Here is a 17,319-nt window from a genome sequence, read left to right as displayed (position 1 = left end):
CTTTATTGGACCAACTTCTGGTGGCAAGAGAGACAAGCTTTTGAGCTTACACAGACCTGAAGAAGAACTCTGTGTAAGCTCAAAAGCTTGTCTCTCTCGCCACCAGAAGTTGGTCCAATAAAAAAATATTGCCTCACCAACCTTGCCTCTCTAATATCCTGGGATCAACACGACTACAAACACTGCATAAAATTCTAAGGACATGACATACAAAGCAAAGATTTCAACTACTAAAGAACATGTTTATAACTAACTCAATTCAGTATTATTGCAACAACTCTAAATTACACTAGTGGTTAATTTTCCCTCCCTCAATACCCTATTAAGTCTCTGTCTTCATAGAATCACAGAAGAGAGAGACGGTCTCCTCAGCAATGAAGGCCTGTTTACCACTATACATTTTCTTAGCGACTTAAATCAAGTTTGGTTTTCAGATGTCCCACTGAACTTCCATCACTTCCCCAGGAAGACTACTCCATACGATTAAACATCTAATTTTCCTGATATTCAACTTACATTTTCTTTCTATTTTCATCCCATTACTCCTAGTTATAGCTTCCCTTCACCTCCATTGTTGGAGTTATAAAGTCAGTCTTAAAATTACTCCGCCACTGCCTTCGGTGGTTGTGATGGGATCCCCAGGGTACAATCTGGAACTGGGGTACCGCTGTGTCCCCTTAACTCTCCAGCTTGGGCTGTCTCTCACAATGCTTTGCTAGGGACAAGTAGCAAACCTCTCTGGGCACTGTTATCACTTAGTACAACAGCAAATGGAGCCCCACACCAAGCTAAATTGCATGAGCCACTCACGAATCTCACAGAGAAAGGCACCAGCAAATCTCCCATGTCCCCAGCCTCAGACCCTGGAATATGCCATCTTGCACTGCTCCAGACCCTTTCTTCAGCAATGCAAGTTTATTAATTGGTTCACCACTTTGTCAAAGGAAAGTGGACATGCACCAGCCTTTGTAACTTGAGCAGATTTCCCAAACACTTCAGACAATCTCACCAGTAACAATAAAACATTAAAATAAGTTTACTGATTACAGAAAGATAGATTTTAAGTGATTGTAGTGGTAGGCACAAAAGGTCAGAGATAGTTCCCGAAGAAAATAAAAGGTAAGTATGCAGTGTAAATCCTGAACCTTATTAGATTAATCAGTATTTGGATGAAGCAGTTTCTCTCACCCCATGGGAAGTTGCAGGTAGGTTACTATCCTTAATACATGGGCTTTCCCTTCAAGCCTGGGACCAGTCTCCTCAGTTCAAGTCTTTTTCTTCCCAGCATTCTTATTGCTTCCAGCATAGGAGGGGGAGGAGAAAGGTAAAGGTACGATGCCACTGTCCCTTACTTTATACTCTTAGTCCATGTCCCTGGACAAAAACTAGTCTTGCCATGCCTGATGGGCCTTGCTGAGTCACAGGGTTGAGCAATCCCTATTGTGTGGTGCTTCTCTTACAAAATTGTACATCCCTTGTTTACAGCTCCCCTGCTGATTAATGGTCATCTAACATCCACCTGGGGGTGGATTACCTCCTTTGTTGTCACTGAGAACTAGCAGAGAACAACTCGAAAATTGACAACATATTTCAATAACAACCATACATATTTTGACAGAACAATGGGTTTCAGCAGATCGTGGTCTTTCATATGATATCTTACGTGGCATGCTTTGTATGAAATATCACAGCCAAATCTGAACAATGAATATGGGGATTATAGGGTGCTACTTGGAGGTACGGTGTGTCACAGTGGTCACTTGCAAACTATCACAATACTCAGCCCCTTAATCACTCAAACTTCCTCTTTAGATTTTTTTTTAAGTCTCTTCTTATAAGAGAATTAAAATAGATGGCAATTAAATTAGATCTGTATTTGACTCTCCCACCTCTCTCATCAAGCCAATGATGAAACTAAGTATAGTAGTTTATTTTGGAAAGACACTATTTCAAACATTAAGAGTGCTGATTACTTCTGAACACAGACTCCTTCATATGTGGATGCACCCAAGGATCTATATGTGCAGCTTTTCTTGTGTACTGTGCCCACTAGTTCCCCAAAATAACAGAATGTGACCTAACAGCGGGCTAGACGTTCTTTTGACACTAGCCTTAACAGCTCCAAATACCATGACTAGTAAGGGCAGGCCTAGGATAGATTAAAGCAATGCAGCTGACGATGTGCTTTGTCAGTCTGATTTTTCAGAGAATGTGACCAATGAATGGAGGAGGGAAAAAGCATATAGCAGAGAAGGTCTCTATGAAGTGCAGAATCATGGAAGCTTGCTACTGTTTACCATCGTGAACAGATCCATTAATGAGGTACTCCAGTGAGTGCAAACTTACTGAGATAGTTCCAAGTTTAAAAGACCATTTCCCAGGTGAAGTTTCTAGCGGCTCAGCCAAACCAACTAAATGTGGCAAGATTTTACAAGATTTACCATCCTGATGGCCAGTAAATGCTACTCTGCCCAAGCCAGCGGAACAGCAGAAAACTGGTCTGCCAAAAGCTGCTTCCAGCACTATCTTGCTTGTTCATATACAATAGGTCAGGTGTAGTCAATTATTTTTTGTCAAAGTCCAGATTTCTTGGTCAATGTATTATAGTCAAGGTCCAAACTCCAGAGAAAATAATAAAGTAAATCTCAACTGTAAATCTACCTTATAGTAGTTTTTTGTCTCAGAATTAGAAAGGTAGAAGCCTCTCCATAGCTAAGATGCCAATCAGGATCTCATCACAAGACTGATTTTGCCCCAGTCCATTTTGTAACTTAAAATTTGATTAAGCATTTGAGTTAAAAGTCTTTACATAAATGGATAACAACTACTTTAAACAAAAATTTGCAATGTATTTTTGGGCCCTTCTTTCTGCTCAATGTAATCATATTACATCACAAAATCTAAGTACTGGCAGATTTTGACACTGAGACCTGCATCTGCATGGGCTGAAGGCAGGAATAATATGATGTTTGAAGAAAATTATCCAAAATAGGAGAACAGAAACAAAACAAAAAAGAATCTGGGAAAACTCCTCCTCCATTCCCCATAAAAATTGGTCCTTGGGTATAAAAGTGCGCACAGGCTCATTTTCCAAATGGAGAAACAGAGGTTAAATGACTTGCCACTGTCTGTGACAAAGCTAGCAAAGGAATCCTGATCTCAGATGTGGCAGATCCATGCCTTCATCTCTACACCATCATAATACATAACAGCCAAATTTATGCTGCAAGAAATTGAAGTCCAAGACCTCCATACTAGCATTCTCTGAAATGATTCCAGTTCCACACACAGGGTCAGTTAGACAGGCAGAACTGCAATGTGCGGATGAGACAATGGTGTTCGGAGAAGGGATTTAGATTTATCAGGAACCGGGAAACCTTTTGGGAAAGGAGGAGTCTAGATACAATGGATAGGCTCCATCTAAACCAAAACAGAACTAGACTGCTGGCATGTACAATTAAAAAGGTCATAGCAGAGTTTTTAAACTAAGGGCTGGGGGAAAGCCGACAGGTCTCTGTCCAAACCATGTGCTCCTCTGTACCTTAAAGGGGATACTCTATATCCTAGTAAGGAAGACAGGATAGAAGTTGATAAAGTACAAGTAGGAAATAAAGAAAAATAGTCAAACAAAAACAAACAAAAAATTCCCATTCAATTACATCACATGAAGGCAGACAACTAAATAGTGACATTTTAGAAGTGCTTGTATACAAATGCTGGAAGTTTACGTATTAAAATGAGCAAACTCCAGTTCCTGGTATTAAAGAGGATATTGATAAAACAGGCATCACAGAAACTTGGTGGAACGATGATAAACTATCAATGTGACACGGTATTACCAAGATGCCAAATATATACGAATGACAGTATAGGTTGCCCTGGTTGGCGATTGGCACTATATGTGAAAGAAACCATACAGTCAAATAAAGTAAAAATCTTAAATGAATCGAACTGTACACAGAACCTCTATGGACAGGGATTCTATGCTCGAAAATTATCAGCATAGCGGTTGGAATATACTACCAACCATCTGACCAGGATGGCATCGGTAACTGAAATGCCCTGGGAGATTAAAAAAGCTACAAAACCAGAAAACCCAATAATAATGGGGGATTTCAACTATCCCCATTCTGACTGGGTACCTGTCACCTCAGGATGGGATGCAGAGATAAAATTTCTAGACACCACTTATGATTGCTTCTTGGAGCAGCCAGTCCAGGAATCCACAAGGGGAGATGCAATTCTTGATTTAGTCCTAAGCAAAGCACAGGATTTGGTCCAATAGGTGAAAATAGCTGAACCGCTTGGAAATAGTGACCATAATGTAATTAAATGTAACCTCCATGTAGGGGGAAAAATGCCAAAAGAAGCCCACTACAGTAGCATTTAACTTAAGAAAAAGGAAACTACACAAACGAGGAAGCTAGTTAAACAGAAATTAAAAGGAACAGTCAAAAGGATGAAATGATTGCACGCTGCATGAAAACTATTTAAAATCATCATAAATAGAGGCTCAAACTAAATATATACCCCAAATAAAAGTAAGAGGACCAACAAAATGCCACCACAGCTAAACAGCAAAGTAAGAGAGGAGGTTACAGGGAAAAAGGCATCCTTTGAAAACTGAAGGTCAAATCCTACTGAGGAAAATAGAAAGGAGTATAAACCCCAGCAAGTCAAGTATAATTAGGCAGGCTAAAAAAGAATTTGAAGACCAGTTTGGGAGGGGGGAAGTAACTATCCACAATGACTCCAAGACCTCTTTCTTGAGTGGTAACAGCTAATTTAGACTATCATTTTAGATGTAGAGTTGGGATTATGTTTTCCAGCGTGCATTACTTTGCATTCATCAATACTGAATTTCATCTGCCATTTTGTTGCCCAGTCATCCAGTTTTGAGAGATCCCGTTGTAGCTCTTTGCAGTCTGCCTGGGACTTAACTATCTTGAGTAGTTTTATATCATCTGCAAATTTTGCCTCCTCACCATTTGCCACTTTTTCCATATCATTTATGAATATGTTGAATAGGACTGGTCCCAGTACAGACGCCTGGGAGACACCACTAATTACCTCTCCCCATTCTGAGTACTGACCATTTATTCCTACCCTTTGTTTCCTATCTTTTAACCAGTTACTAATCCATGAGAGGACCTTCCCTCTTATCCCAGAACAGCTTACTTTGCTTTAAGAGTCTTTGATGAGGGACCTTGTGAAAGGCTTTCAGAAAAGTCCAAGTAAATTATGCCAAATGACTCACCCTTGTTCAAATCTTGTTGACTCTCTCAAAGAATTCTAATAAATTGGTGAGGCATGATTTCTCTTCACAAAAGCCTTGTTGATTCTTCCCCAACATATCATGTTCATCTGTGTCTGATAATTCTGTTCTTTACCATAGTTTCATCCAATATGCCTGGTACTGAAGTTAGGCTTTCTGGCCTCCAATTGCCAGGATTGTCTCTGGAGCCTTTTTAAAAAGTTAGCTTTACATTACTTTGATTACATTGCATCAATTTTAAAAAGGGCTCTAGAGGTGATCCTGGCAACTGACTTCAGTACTGGGCAAACTGGTTGAAACTATAGTAAAGAACAACATGGTTTTTGTAAAGTGAAATCATACCTCACCAATCTACTAGAATTCTTTGAGGGGATCAACAAGCATGTGGACAAGGGGGATGCAGTGAATATGGTTGTGACATTGTATACCCTGGAGGAGTGTCCTGGTATCCCAAAATTCTTCATTTTTATATAATCGTGACCTTACATATAAAGCATGCTATGTAAGGTATCGGGGGAAAGGCTATGATCTGCTGAAGGTAATTTCTCTATCCATATATGTATATCATCAATGCATATGAAGTTATGAGAATTGTGCTGTATGGTTGTCACTAAAACCTGCTGTTAAGTTGGGGACTCAGCCAGATATTAGCTCCCCAGAGGCAACAGCCAGGAAAGTAACCAACACCCAGGCGGGGTATCAATGAACCCATCAATGACCATTGTCCAGCAAGGGAGCTGCAATGCAATGACTCACCTCCATGAGGCTACACCAGGGGAATTGCTCAACCTTGCCTGGAGACTCAGCAATGCCCCCTCAGACATGTCTGGACTTGTGTAGGCGCCAACTCCATGGGTGCTCCGGAGCTGGAGCACCCACGGGGAAAAAGTGTGTGCTCTTCACACAACAGCAGCCAGCTCCCCCGCTCCCCCTGCGCCCCACCTCCTCCTCTGAGTGTGTGCATCCCCGCTCCTCTGCCTACCTCCCAGCACTTCCCGCGCTGCTGTTTGGCGACATGCTGGGAGGGAGGGGGAATCCAGCACGCTTAGGGGAGGAGATGGGGAAGGAGTTGGAATGGGGCAGGGAGCGGCGGAAACTTTGGGGAAGAGGTTGGAATAGGGGCGGAACATGGGCGGGAGGGAGCAGGGAAGGGGTGGAGTCGAGTCAGGGTGGGGCCGGGGACAGAGAAGGGTCGAGCACCCAGCAGCAGGAGCAGAAATCAGCGCCTATGGGTGTATGTCCACTTTTCATTGCTGAATTAATAAATCTGCATTGCTCGTCTTGAGCAGTGCTAGGTGGTATATTCCTGAGTGCTAGGAGGCTTTAGCTCTGGTGCATTTTGCTGTGTGATTCATGAGTGGCTCTGGGAGCATTCATGCAATATAGCTGGGTGTGGGGCTCCACATGTGGTTGTGCTGAGTGATCACAGCGCCCGGAGGGGTTTATTGCTGGTCACAATTAAGGCATTTTGAGAGAGAGCCCAGGCTGGAGAGAGTTCAGGGGGCACAGTGGTCCCACGGTCCCAAGCTGCACCCCGGGGGAATCCCGTCACAATAGTGTACTAAGAGTTTCAGAAAGCCTTTGACAAGGTCCCTCACCAAAGGCTCTTAAGCAAAGTATGTAGCCATGGGATAAGCGGGAAGGTGCTCTCATGGATCAGTAACTGGTTAAAAGAAGAAGCAAAGGACAGGAAAAAATGGTCAATTTTCACAGTGGAGAGTGGTAAATAGTGATGTCCCCCAAGGATCTATATTAAGACTAGTGCTGTTCAACATATTCATAAGTTATTTGAGAGAGGAAGTGAAGAGTGAAATGGCAAAATTGGCAGACAATACTAAATTACTCAAGATACATAAGTTCAAAGCTGACTGCAAAGAGTTACAAAAAGATTCCACCAAACAGGGGAATGAACAGCAAAACAGCAGGTGAAATTCAATGCATTAGAAAATGTAATCACTATACATACAAAATGATGGGGTCTAAATTAACTGTTCCACTCAAAAGAGATCTTGGAGCCAACATGGACAGTTCTCTGAAAATATCCACTCAGTGTGCAGCAGCAGTCAAAAAAGCTAACAAAATGTTGGAAAGCATTAGGAAACAGACAATAAGATAGAAAATATAATGACACTACACAAATCCATAGTACACCCACACCTGGAATACTGCATTCATCTAAAAAAAGATATATTAGACTTGGAAAAGGTGCAGAGAAGGGCAATAAAAATGACTATGGAATAGCTGGGTATGGAACAGCTTCCATAGGAGGAGAGATTAAAAGGACTGGGATTGTTCATCTTAGAAAAAGACATGACGGGGGGGGAGGAGTGGCGATATACAAATCACAAATGATGTGGAATAAGCGAACAGAAGTGTTATTTACCCCTTTACATAAACACAAGAATTAAGTATCACCCAATGAAATTAATAGGCAGCAGGTTTAAAACAAACATAAGGAAGTACTTTTTCACACAATGCACAGTCAACCTGTGGAACTCATTGCCAGGGGATGTTGTGAAGGCCAAAAAAGTGTAACAGGGTTCAAAAAAAAAACAACAACAACAAAAAAAACAAAGAGTTAAATAAGTTACCAGAGGATAGGTCCATCAATGGTTATTAGCCAAGATGATCAGGGATGCAACCCCCACACTCTGGGTGTTCCTAAGCCTCTGATTGCCAGAATCTAGGACTGGATGACAGGGATGAATCATTCAACTTGCCCTGTTCTGTTCACTGCCTCTGAAGTATCTGGCACTGGCCACTGAGAGAAGACAAGATACTGGGCTAGATGGACCAGTGGTCCAGCCCAGTAAGGCAATTCTTATACAAAATGCTTCGAACCCTCTACTTCAATAGGCCAACTGTCAAATTTGGTTAATAATGTTGAGGACACCTCTGGAAAAAAAATCTTTGAAATCTACAGATGAAAAAGTAGTAAGTATTTTTAACCACACCTTTCATGTGTGACAAATATGGCACAGAGGTTCAGTGACTTGACCTGTGGCCTAGAGAACTGGGCATTAATTGATAAACACAAAAGTTGGAGGTCTAGTCTTGATTCTGCTACTTTGCCAAATATTCTTTACACTTTTTACCAATATTTAGTTACAGTGAGCTCACTGAGCACACATGCATGACAATGCAGGTAGACAGGGAACGTGCCTCTAAACGTCAGGTGCATCTCGCATGAAACAGGACTCTGCAGAAGCCATTTTTAACCTACATTCATGCCTAAAATGTAACTGATAACCACTGTATAGCATTTCATATTTTTAAAACTGTTGTCACTTACCTACTTAAAAAGATATAGCAAAAGATGTACAGAAAAAAATACTGGGAAATTCAAGAAACAAAAACTTTGCTTTAAATATCAATTAAAATTACTAAGTGACAAAAAGGTACTTAACACATCACTTACCAGAGCTAAGCATATAAGCAAGCACTACCCACATAACATACACTGTCACCAACTATAAAGAAATGCATGTTTACAACAAATGCCTTGAATCTGACTCTACATAAATATTATTGTAAAAATAAAAATGTCCTTTTCAGAAGCATTGTGTGCTGTATGTGGAGATTAGTAAACTCTGAGGGTCAAGACCTTATCTTCCTATATATTTGTACAGCTATCAAAATGGCACCCTGTACCCGACTAGAGCAATATAAATTAGTAACCCTAATATTATAAGTATTTTAATAGGAAAAAGTGTATAGCATTACTTTCAAGAAACAGTAGTAATGGAATACTTGACTTCAAAATTCTTATTTTCAATTGATAAATAAAGTAACTGATTATTTCCCACTAAATATTATCCCTTAAGGAAAACAATGCATTAAAAAGCCACATGACGATCAATAGATCAGAACTAAGGTTGCTTTGTGAAAAAATATGTATTTCTTTAAACTCGAAAAGAATACAGCACTTATGTAGACAATGAGAGATTTGTGTTATCCTTCACCAGTCATCTCCTTTTTAAAAAGTGTTTGAGGGCTACTCTACACTGGCAATGCTAAAGTGCTGGCACGGCAGCACTTTAACGTGGCTTGTTAGTGCTGGCTCCCAGCGCTCTAAAAAAACAAAAACAAAACAAAAAAACTCTCCACAAGAGGCGCAGCTCCCAGCACTGGTGCACGGTTTACACTGGCGCTTTACAGTGCTGAAACTTGCTGCGCTCAGGGGGGGGTGTTTTTTCACACCCCTGAGCGAGAAAGTTGCAGCGCTGTAAAGTGCCAGTGTAGACAAGCCTTAAGTTTTATAAAATGATGTGATAGGCAGCTACACATTCTCACTTAGCCCTGGTCTACACTAGGATTTTAGGTCGAATTTAGCAGCGTTAAATCGATGTAAACCTGCACCCATCCACACGATGAAGCCCTTTTTTTCGACTTAAAGGGCTCTTAAAATCGATTTCCTTACTCCACCCTTGACAAGTGGATTAGCGCTTAAAATCGGCCTTGCCGGGTCGAATTTGGGGTACTATGGACACAATTTGAAGGTATTGGCCTCCAGGAGCTATCCCAGAGTGCTCCATTGTGACCTCTCTGGATAGCGCTTTCAACTCAGATGCACTGGCCAGATAGACAGGAAAAGAACCGTGAACTTTTGAATCATTTCCTGTTTGGCCAGCGTGGCAAGCTGCAGGTGACCATGCAGAGCTCATCAGCACAGGTGACCATGATGGAGTTCCAGAATCGCAAAAGAGCTCCAGCATGGACTGAACAGGAGGTACGGGATCTGATCGCTGTATGGGGAGAGGAATCCGTGCTATCAGAACTCCGTTCCAGTTTTCGAAATGCCAAAACCTTTGTCAAAATCTCCCAGGGCATGAAGGACGGAGGCCATAACAGGGACCCGAAGCAGTGCCGCGTGAAACTGAAGGAGCTGAGGCAAGCCTACCAGAAAACCAGAGAGGCGAACGGCCGCTCCGGGTCAGAGCCCCAAACATGCCGCTTCTATGATGAGCTGCATGCCATTTTAGGGGGTTCAGCCACCACTACCCCAGCCGTGTTGTTTGACTCCTTCAATGGAGATGAAGGCAACACGGAAGCAGGTTTTGGGGATGAAGAAGATGAAGATGATGAGGTTGTAGATAGCTCACAGCAAGCAAGCGGAGAAACCGGTTTTCCCGACAGCCAGGAACTGTTTCTCACCCTGGACCTGGAGCCAGTACCCCCCGAACCCACCCAAGGCTGCCTCCTGGACCCGGCAGGCAGAGGAGAGACCTCCGGTGAGTGTACCTTTTAAAATACTATACATGGTTTAAAAAGCAAGCATGTGAAAGGATTAATTTGCCCTGGCATTTGCGGCTCTCCTGGATGTACTCCCAAAGCCTTTGCAAAAGGTTTCTGGGGAGGGCAGCCTTATTGCATCCTCCATGGTAGGACACTTTACCACTCCAGGCCAGTAACACGTACTCGGGAATCATTGTACAACAAAGCATTGCAGTGTATGTTTGCTGGCATTCAAACAACATCCGTTCTTTATCGCTCTGTGTTATCCTCAGGAGAGTGAGATATCATTCATGGTCACCTGGTTGAAATAGGGTGCTTTTCTTCAGGGGACACTCAGAGGTGCCCATTCCTGCTGAGCTGATTGCCTGCGGCTGAACAGAAATGTTCCCCGCTGTTAGCCACGGGGAGGGGGGAGAGATGAGGGGGTAGCCACGCAGTGCGGGGAGGCAAAATGTGACCGTGTAACGAAAGCACATGTGCTATGTATGTAATGTTAACAGCAAGGTTTACCCTGAAAGAGTGTAGCCACTGTTTTATAAAATGTGTCTTTTTAAATACCACTGTCCCTTTTTTTTCCTCCACCAGCTGTATGTGTTTCAATGATCACAGGATCTTCTCCTTCCCAGAGGCTAGTGAAAACTAGAAAGAAAAAAAAAAAAAAACACACTCGTGATGAAATGTTCTCTGAGCTCATGCTGTCCTCCCACACTGACAGAGCACAGACGAACGCGTGGAGGCAAATAATGTAAGAGTGCAGGAAAGCACAAAATGACCAGGAGGAGAGGTGGCGGGCTGAAGAGAGTAAGTGGCAGGCTGAAGACAGGGCTGAAGCTCAAATGTGGCGGCAGCATGATGAGAGGAGGCAGGATTCAATGCTGAGGCTGCTGGAGGACCAAACCAGTATGCTCCAGTGTATGGTTGAGCTGCAGCAAAGGCAGCTGGAGCACAGACTGCCACTACAGCCCCTGTGTAACCAACCGCCCTCCTCCCCAAGTTCCATAGCCTCCACACCCAGACGCCCAAGAACGCGGTGGGGGGGCCAGTGGCCAACCAGCCACTCCGCCACAGAGGATTGCCCAAAAAACAGAAGGCTGGCATTCAATAAATTTTAAAGTTGTAAACTTTTAAAGTGCTGTGTGGCAATTTCCTTCCCTCCTCCACCACCCCTCCTGGGCTACCTTGGTAGTCATCCCCCTATTTGTGTGATGAATGAATAAAGAATGCATGAATGTGAAGCAACAATGACTTTATTGCCTCTGCAAGCAATGATCGAAGGGAGGAGGGGAGGGTGGTTAGCTTTCAGGGAAGTAGAGTGAACCAAGGGGCGGGGGTTTCATCAAAGAGAAACAAACAGAACTTTCACACCGTAGCCTGGCCAGTCATGAAACTGGTTTTCAAAGCTTCTCTGATGTGTACCGTGCCCTCCTGTGCTCTAACCACCCTGGTGTCTGGCTGCGCATAACCAGCAGCCAGGCGATTTGCCTCAACCTCCCACCCCGCCAAAAATATCTTCCCCCTTACTCTCACAGATATTGTGGAGCGCACAGCAAGCAGTAATAACAGTGGGAATATTGGTTTTGCTGAGGTCTAAGCAAGTCAGTAAAATGCGCCAGCGCGCCTTTAAACGTCCAAATGCACATTCTACCACTATTCTGCACTTGCTCAGCCTGTAGTTGAACAGCTCCTGACTACTGTCCAGGCTGCCTGTGTACGGCTTCATGAGCCATGGCATTAAGCGGTAGGCTGGGTCCCCAAGGATAACTATAGGCTTTTCAACATCCCCAACAGTTATTTTCTGGTCTGGGAATAAAGTCCCTTCCTGCAGCTTTTGAAACAGACCAGAGTTCCTGAAGATGCGAGAGTCATGTACCTTTCCCGGCCATCCCATGTTGATGTTGGTGAAACGTCCCTTGTGATCCACCAGAGCTTGCAGCACTACTGAAAAGTACCCCTTGCGGTTTCTGTACTCGCGGGCTTGGTGCTCCGGTGCCAAGATAGGGATATGGGTTCCGTCTATGGCCCCACCACAGTTAGGGAATCCCATTGCAGCAAAGCCATCCACTATGACCTGCACATTTCCCAGGGTCACTACCCTTGATATCAGCAGATCTTTGATTGCGTGGGCTACTTGCATCACAGCAGCCCCCACAGTAGATTTGCCCACTCCAAATTGATTCCCGACTGACCGGTAGCTGTCTGGCGTTGCAAGCTTCCACAAGGCTATCGCCACTCGCTTCTCAACAGTGAGGGCTGCTCTCATCTTGGTATTCATGCTCTTCAGGGCAGGGGAAAGCAAGTCACAAAGTTCCATGAAAGTGCCCTTACGCATGCAAAAGTTTCGCAGCCACTGGGAATCGTCCCAGACCTGCAACACTATGCGGTCCCACCAGTCTGTGCTTGTTTCCCGAGCCCAGAATCGGCGTTCCACAGCACGAACCTGCCCCATTAGCACCATGATGCATGCATTGGCAGGGCCCATGGTTTCAGAGAAATCTGTGTCCATGTCCTGATCACTCACATGACCGTGCTGACGTTGCCTCCTCGCCCGGTATCGCTCTGCCAGGTTCTGGTGCTGCATATACTGCTGGATAATGCATGTGGTGTTTAATGTGCTCCTAATTGCCAAAGTGAGCTGAGCGGCCTCCATGCTTGCCTTGGTATGGTGTCCGCACAGAAAAAAGGCGCGGAACGATTGTCTGCCGTTGCTTTGACAGAGGGAGGGGTGACTGACGACATGGCTTACAGGGAATTAAAATCAACAAAGGGGGTGGCTTCACATCAATGAGTATTTCAGGCAGGACTTCATGGAGGGTTTCAATAAGAAATGGTGCACCTAAGTTATTGTTCTTATTGAAACAAGCAGGTTGGTCTGGCCTCCGATTGATACGTGGCTAGATTTACCTCGCTGCACCTTCTCTGTGAGTGACTGCAGTGTGACCTAGAGGAATGAGTCCCCTAGACTGGGGGGGGGGGGGAAGCAAATGAGTACAAAACAAATCTGGTCTATTTCTTGTTTTGATACACTCCATCTGTCTTTTACATCTTTGGCTGGCAGCAGACAGTGCAGAAGGACTGCAAGCCATCCACATCTCATGGCTGCTCGGCAGAAGATGGTGCAGTAGGACTGCTAGCAATCCGTGTCACCTGCCTGCTCACCATAAGATGGTTCAATAGGACTGACTGCAGGACTAAAGAGAATGATCTGGTCAAGTCACTCCAAATTTAGTCCCTGCGCCCATGTCTGCCCAGGCGCTCCTGATCGACCTCACAGAGGCGACCAGGAGCACCTCGGACATGACTATGATGGCTACCAGTCCTACTGTACCTTCTGCTGCCACAAGGCAATGGGTTGATGCTGCTGTGTAGCAATGCAGTACCACGTCTGCCAGCACTCAGAAGACATACAGTGATGGTTACCTGAGTGGGCTCCATGCTTGCCAGGGTACGGCGTCTGCACAGGTAACTCAAGAAAAAAGGCGCAAAATGATTGTCTGCTGCTGCTTTCACGGAGGGAGGGAGGGAGGGAGGGAACGGGGGCCTGATGATATGTACCCAGAACCACCCACGACAATGTGTCAGCCCCATCAGGCATTGGGATCTCAACCCAGAATTCCAATGGGCAGCAGAGACTGCGGGAACTGTGGGATAGCTACCAACAGTGCAACACTCCGGAAGTCGACGCTTGCCTCAGTACTGTGGAAGCACTCCACCGAGTTAATGCACTTAAAGCATTTTCTGTGGGGACACACACTCGAATATATAAAAACGATTTCTAAAAAACAACTTCTATAAATTCGACCTAATTTTGTAGTGTAGACATACCCTTAGCAACCTTAGATGGGGTTTGAAGTGAAGTTTATTTTTGGAATACACAGAGTATATAAAGTTTCTACTCTTATGCACTTAACTTTATTACAAACCTACTTTTATGACTAGTTTGGAATTAACTAAACTAGATATAAAATTTAGGCATCTACTACCGTTAAGTCAAAACCCTATCATTTCTGCTCTGAAAGCTTTCTTTGCTGTACTCGTAGACATTACGGAAAGCATCAGTCCGAGAAAGATAGAATATCTTAATCCTCGAGGTTCAGCTTTTTAACAGCTAGCATTACCAAAATCAGGTCAACTTAACATATGTCCAGCTTTGGTTACACCCATCAATTTATTTCAGAGAATTTCATCATTGGCAGCCCTGTTCCAAACCTCATTTTAGCCATCAGCATCCCTGAGAATAGATTATGTCCTTTTGTCTGGGTAAGTGAAGATTGATACTGGCAGAAACTGAACGAGAAATCCAGAACAGAAAGGTTACTTCACGAACAAAACAACAAAAAATAATATATTAAGTGATTAAAACAAAAAGCGTGCAGAACATATAACTACAGTATTTTCTGTGCTATTTCATGTTGATTTTGGCAGTTATTTAGCCTAAAAACAGTTGAACTGGCTAAAGTTAACTAATATTACAACCACAAGAGTTTAGAAAGTTTTTTCAAATATTATGAACGTACTTGTTACCCACTGGGTCATTTGAAAATGATCCAATACATTTTGAGAGACTTAGGCCCTCATTTTTTCTGTATCCTGGAGATATAGTTTAAACTATACTAGACATTTCACTTTAGATGCTAGTAGTCTTGGCCACAAAAAGTATGAAAGTGACTTTTGGAAAATATCAAATAGCAAGATAAAAATCAACTTTTTAATCAGCTGGGGTATTTTTCAGTAGCCTGAATGCCAGAGTAAAATAGCCTGAATGTCAGAGTAGACAAAATAGTCTTAGCTCAATTTCTAGTCAAAAGACACACAAGGGCAACAGAAATTCCTGAAAAATTGCTCTACATGGTGGAGAGGTAGAATTTAGTCAGCTGAAAAGGGCAGTACATGAGCAATCACAATCAATTTCTCTCTCTTTCTAAGTCTGCAAGTGCACCCATGTGTCCACACATGACCGCAAAACACCAAGGATGAAGTATTCCCCCTTTCCAACATATGGTACACAACCAGCATATACTGTCCGAAAACTGTTCAGGCTAACATGTTTTGCGTGGGCAGTTTGTATTTAAACTTGAACACTGCATAAAACCAAAACCACTGATGAGGCAAGCCATCCCAGCCCAAACCACTTAAACAATAATCTGAACACAGTTTAGTACTCATTATAGGTAGACAGATGGACACACACACTGCTCCGATTAAGTCCTACCAGAATCCAGTATCAGGTCACGCATTTCAGTAATGCGAAAGATCCAGTTAAAGGCCTACAATAGATGCCAAGAGCAGCTCTCAAAGCATTCTTGACTTACACAGACATCAAAATTATAATATTTGCTCAGTGAAGCAGCAAGCTTGCCAGAGCACACACTGTTCTCCCCATTAACAAGTCTGCAAGATGCAAAAACTACCCAGAGAAGCATTACCACAGCCATCAAGTAACATGATAACATTCCTAGTGCCCTAAAATGCCAATAGATGTTCTAATAGTCAGAATGCTATAGTTTATTTATGACTTAAATGGGCGAGGAGAGAATAATCATGTTACTAGTACAAAAGCATTGATGGAACGGTCTACCAAACTTCTTCCACTGAAGAAGAGATTAAAAGAAACTACAGTAGAGTCCAATTTTAAATCTGCAGCTTTTTTTGTGAAATGAAATATCAGAACAAAAGGGTCAGTTTAATTAAGTGAAATTAACTAGACTAAGCAAAATAAAGGCTAAATTTAGGAGAAAAAGTCCAGGAGCAGTTTTTCAGTATCTGCAAAAATAAGATAGCTGGTTTAGTAAAAAAGGAAGTGCATCACTCAGATGCCTGAAAGAGAAGGGGTTGGGAAGCGATTAGAGAAACATAAGAGTCACTGTGATCAGGTCAGTTCATATTTAAAAAGGCAGATAACTGACAACTGCTGCTGGGTCACCCCTAGTGAACTCAAAAGAACAGAACAGTGTCAATCCACAAACAAAAATGTCAGAGAGAAGCAAGACAATTTCCAGCATCGTTGAATGGAGATATACAGTACAAGGGCTTGCCTTTGATTCCTGCACGCCAAAGGAGGCAGATGTGCAAGGCTAGAACAGTGCCTTTTGCTGGTTGATGCTGCAAGTTGTTAATCCTTATTAGACATGCCCAAAAGAACACTGCTTTTTTTTATACTGCCCTTCCGGGTGCTGTCATGTAATACAAGCATATAGAGTTTCCACAGAGGAGGATGGCAGCCAAGTTCTTTAAATAGAGTGATGACAAGATTACTAGCTTGCTAATGGTTGTATTCCACAATGTGGAAGTGACAGATATCAAAACAAAAATCCCAAAAGGTATGTCTTTCTACATCAGGGGTGGGCAAACTTCTTGGCCTGAGGGCCACATCTGGGAATAGAAATTGTATGGCAGGCCATGAATGCTCACAAAATTGGTGTTGGTGTGAGGGAGGGGGTAACAGGTTCTGGCTGGGAGTGCAGACTCTGGGGTGGGTCTGGGGCTGCGGGCTCTGGAGTGCAGGAAGGTGCTCCGGGCTGGGATCAAGGGGTTCGGAGGATGGGAGGGGAGATCAGGGCTGGGACAGGAGGTTGGGGTGTGGGAAAAGGCTCAGGGGTGCAGCTCTGCGCAGTGCTTACCTCAAGCGGCTCCCAGAAGCAGAGGCATGTTCCTTCTCCAGTTCCTATGTGGAGGCGTGGCCGGGCAGCTCTGCACACTGCCCCATCCACAGACACCACCCCTGCAGCTCCCATTGGCCATGGTTCCCAGCCTATGGAAGCTGCGGGGGAGACACTTGGGGCAGGATGCAGAGTGGAGCCCCCTGGCTGCCC

General features: G+C 43.6%; 2 protein-coding genes across 9 annotated transcripts in view; one reads left to right on the top strand and one right to left on the bottom strand.

Annotated features, from left to right (window-relative positions):
• Positions 1-17,319, bottom strand: part of LPGAT1 (lysophosphatidylglycerol acyltransferase 1) — a 133,968-nt gene that overhangs the window by 91,629 nt on the left and 25,020 nt on the right. The window lies entirely within an intron of this gene.
• Positions 9,927-11,707, top strand: LOC140908217 (uncharacterized). The gene is made up of 2 exons (XM_073335171.1): positions 9,927-10,506; positions 11,096-11,707. The coding sequence occupies exons 1-2, from the start codon at positions 9,927-9,929 to the stop codon at positions 11,257-11,259; spliced, it is 744 nt and encodes a 247-aa protein (XP_073191272.1). The 3' UTR covers positions 11,260-11,707.

Source organism: Lepidochelys kempii, chromosome 3, assembly GCF_965140285.1.
Source record: "Lepidochelys kempii isolate rLepKem1 chromosome 3, rLepKem1.hap1, whole genome shotgun sequence".
Classification (NCBI taxonomy): Eukaryota; Metazoa; Chordata; order Testudines; family Cheloniidae; genus Lepidochelys; species Lepidochelys kempii.
Note: the sequence above shows the minus strand (reverse complement) of the source record. Positions and strands in the feature narration are given on the sequence as shown.

Bases quoted from the DNA above. Each gene is read 5' to 3' on its own strand.
- LOC140908217 (XM_073335171.1), top strand. From the start codon at position 9,927: ATGCAGAGCTCATCAGCACAGGTGACCATGATGGAGTTCCAGAATCGC. The intron at 10,507-11,095 runs GTGAGTGTACCT...TTCCTCCACCAG, and splicing joins AGGCAGAGGAGAGACCTCCG to CTGTATGTGTTTCAATGATC.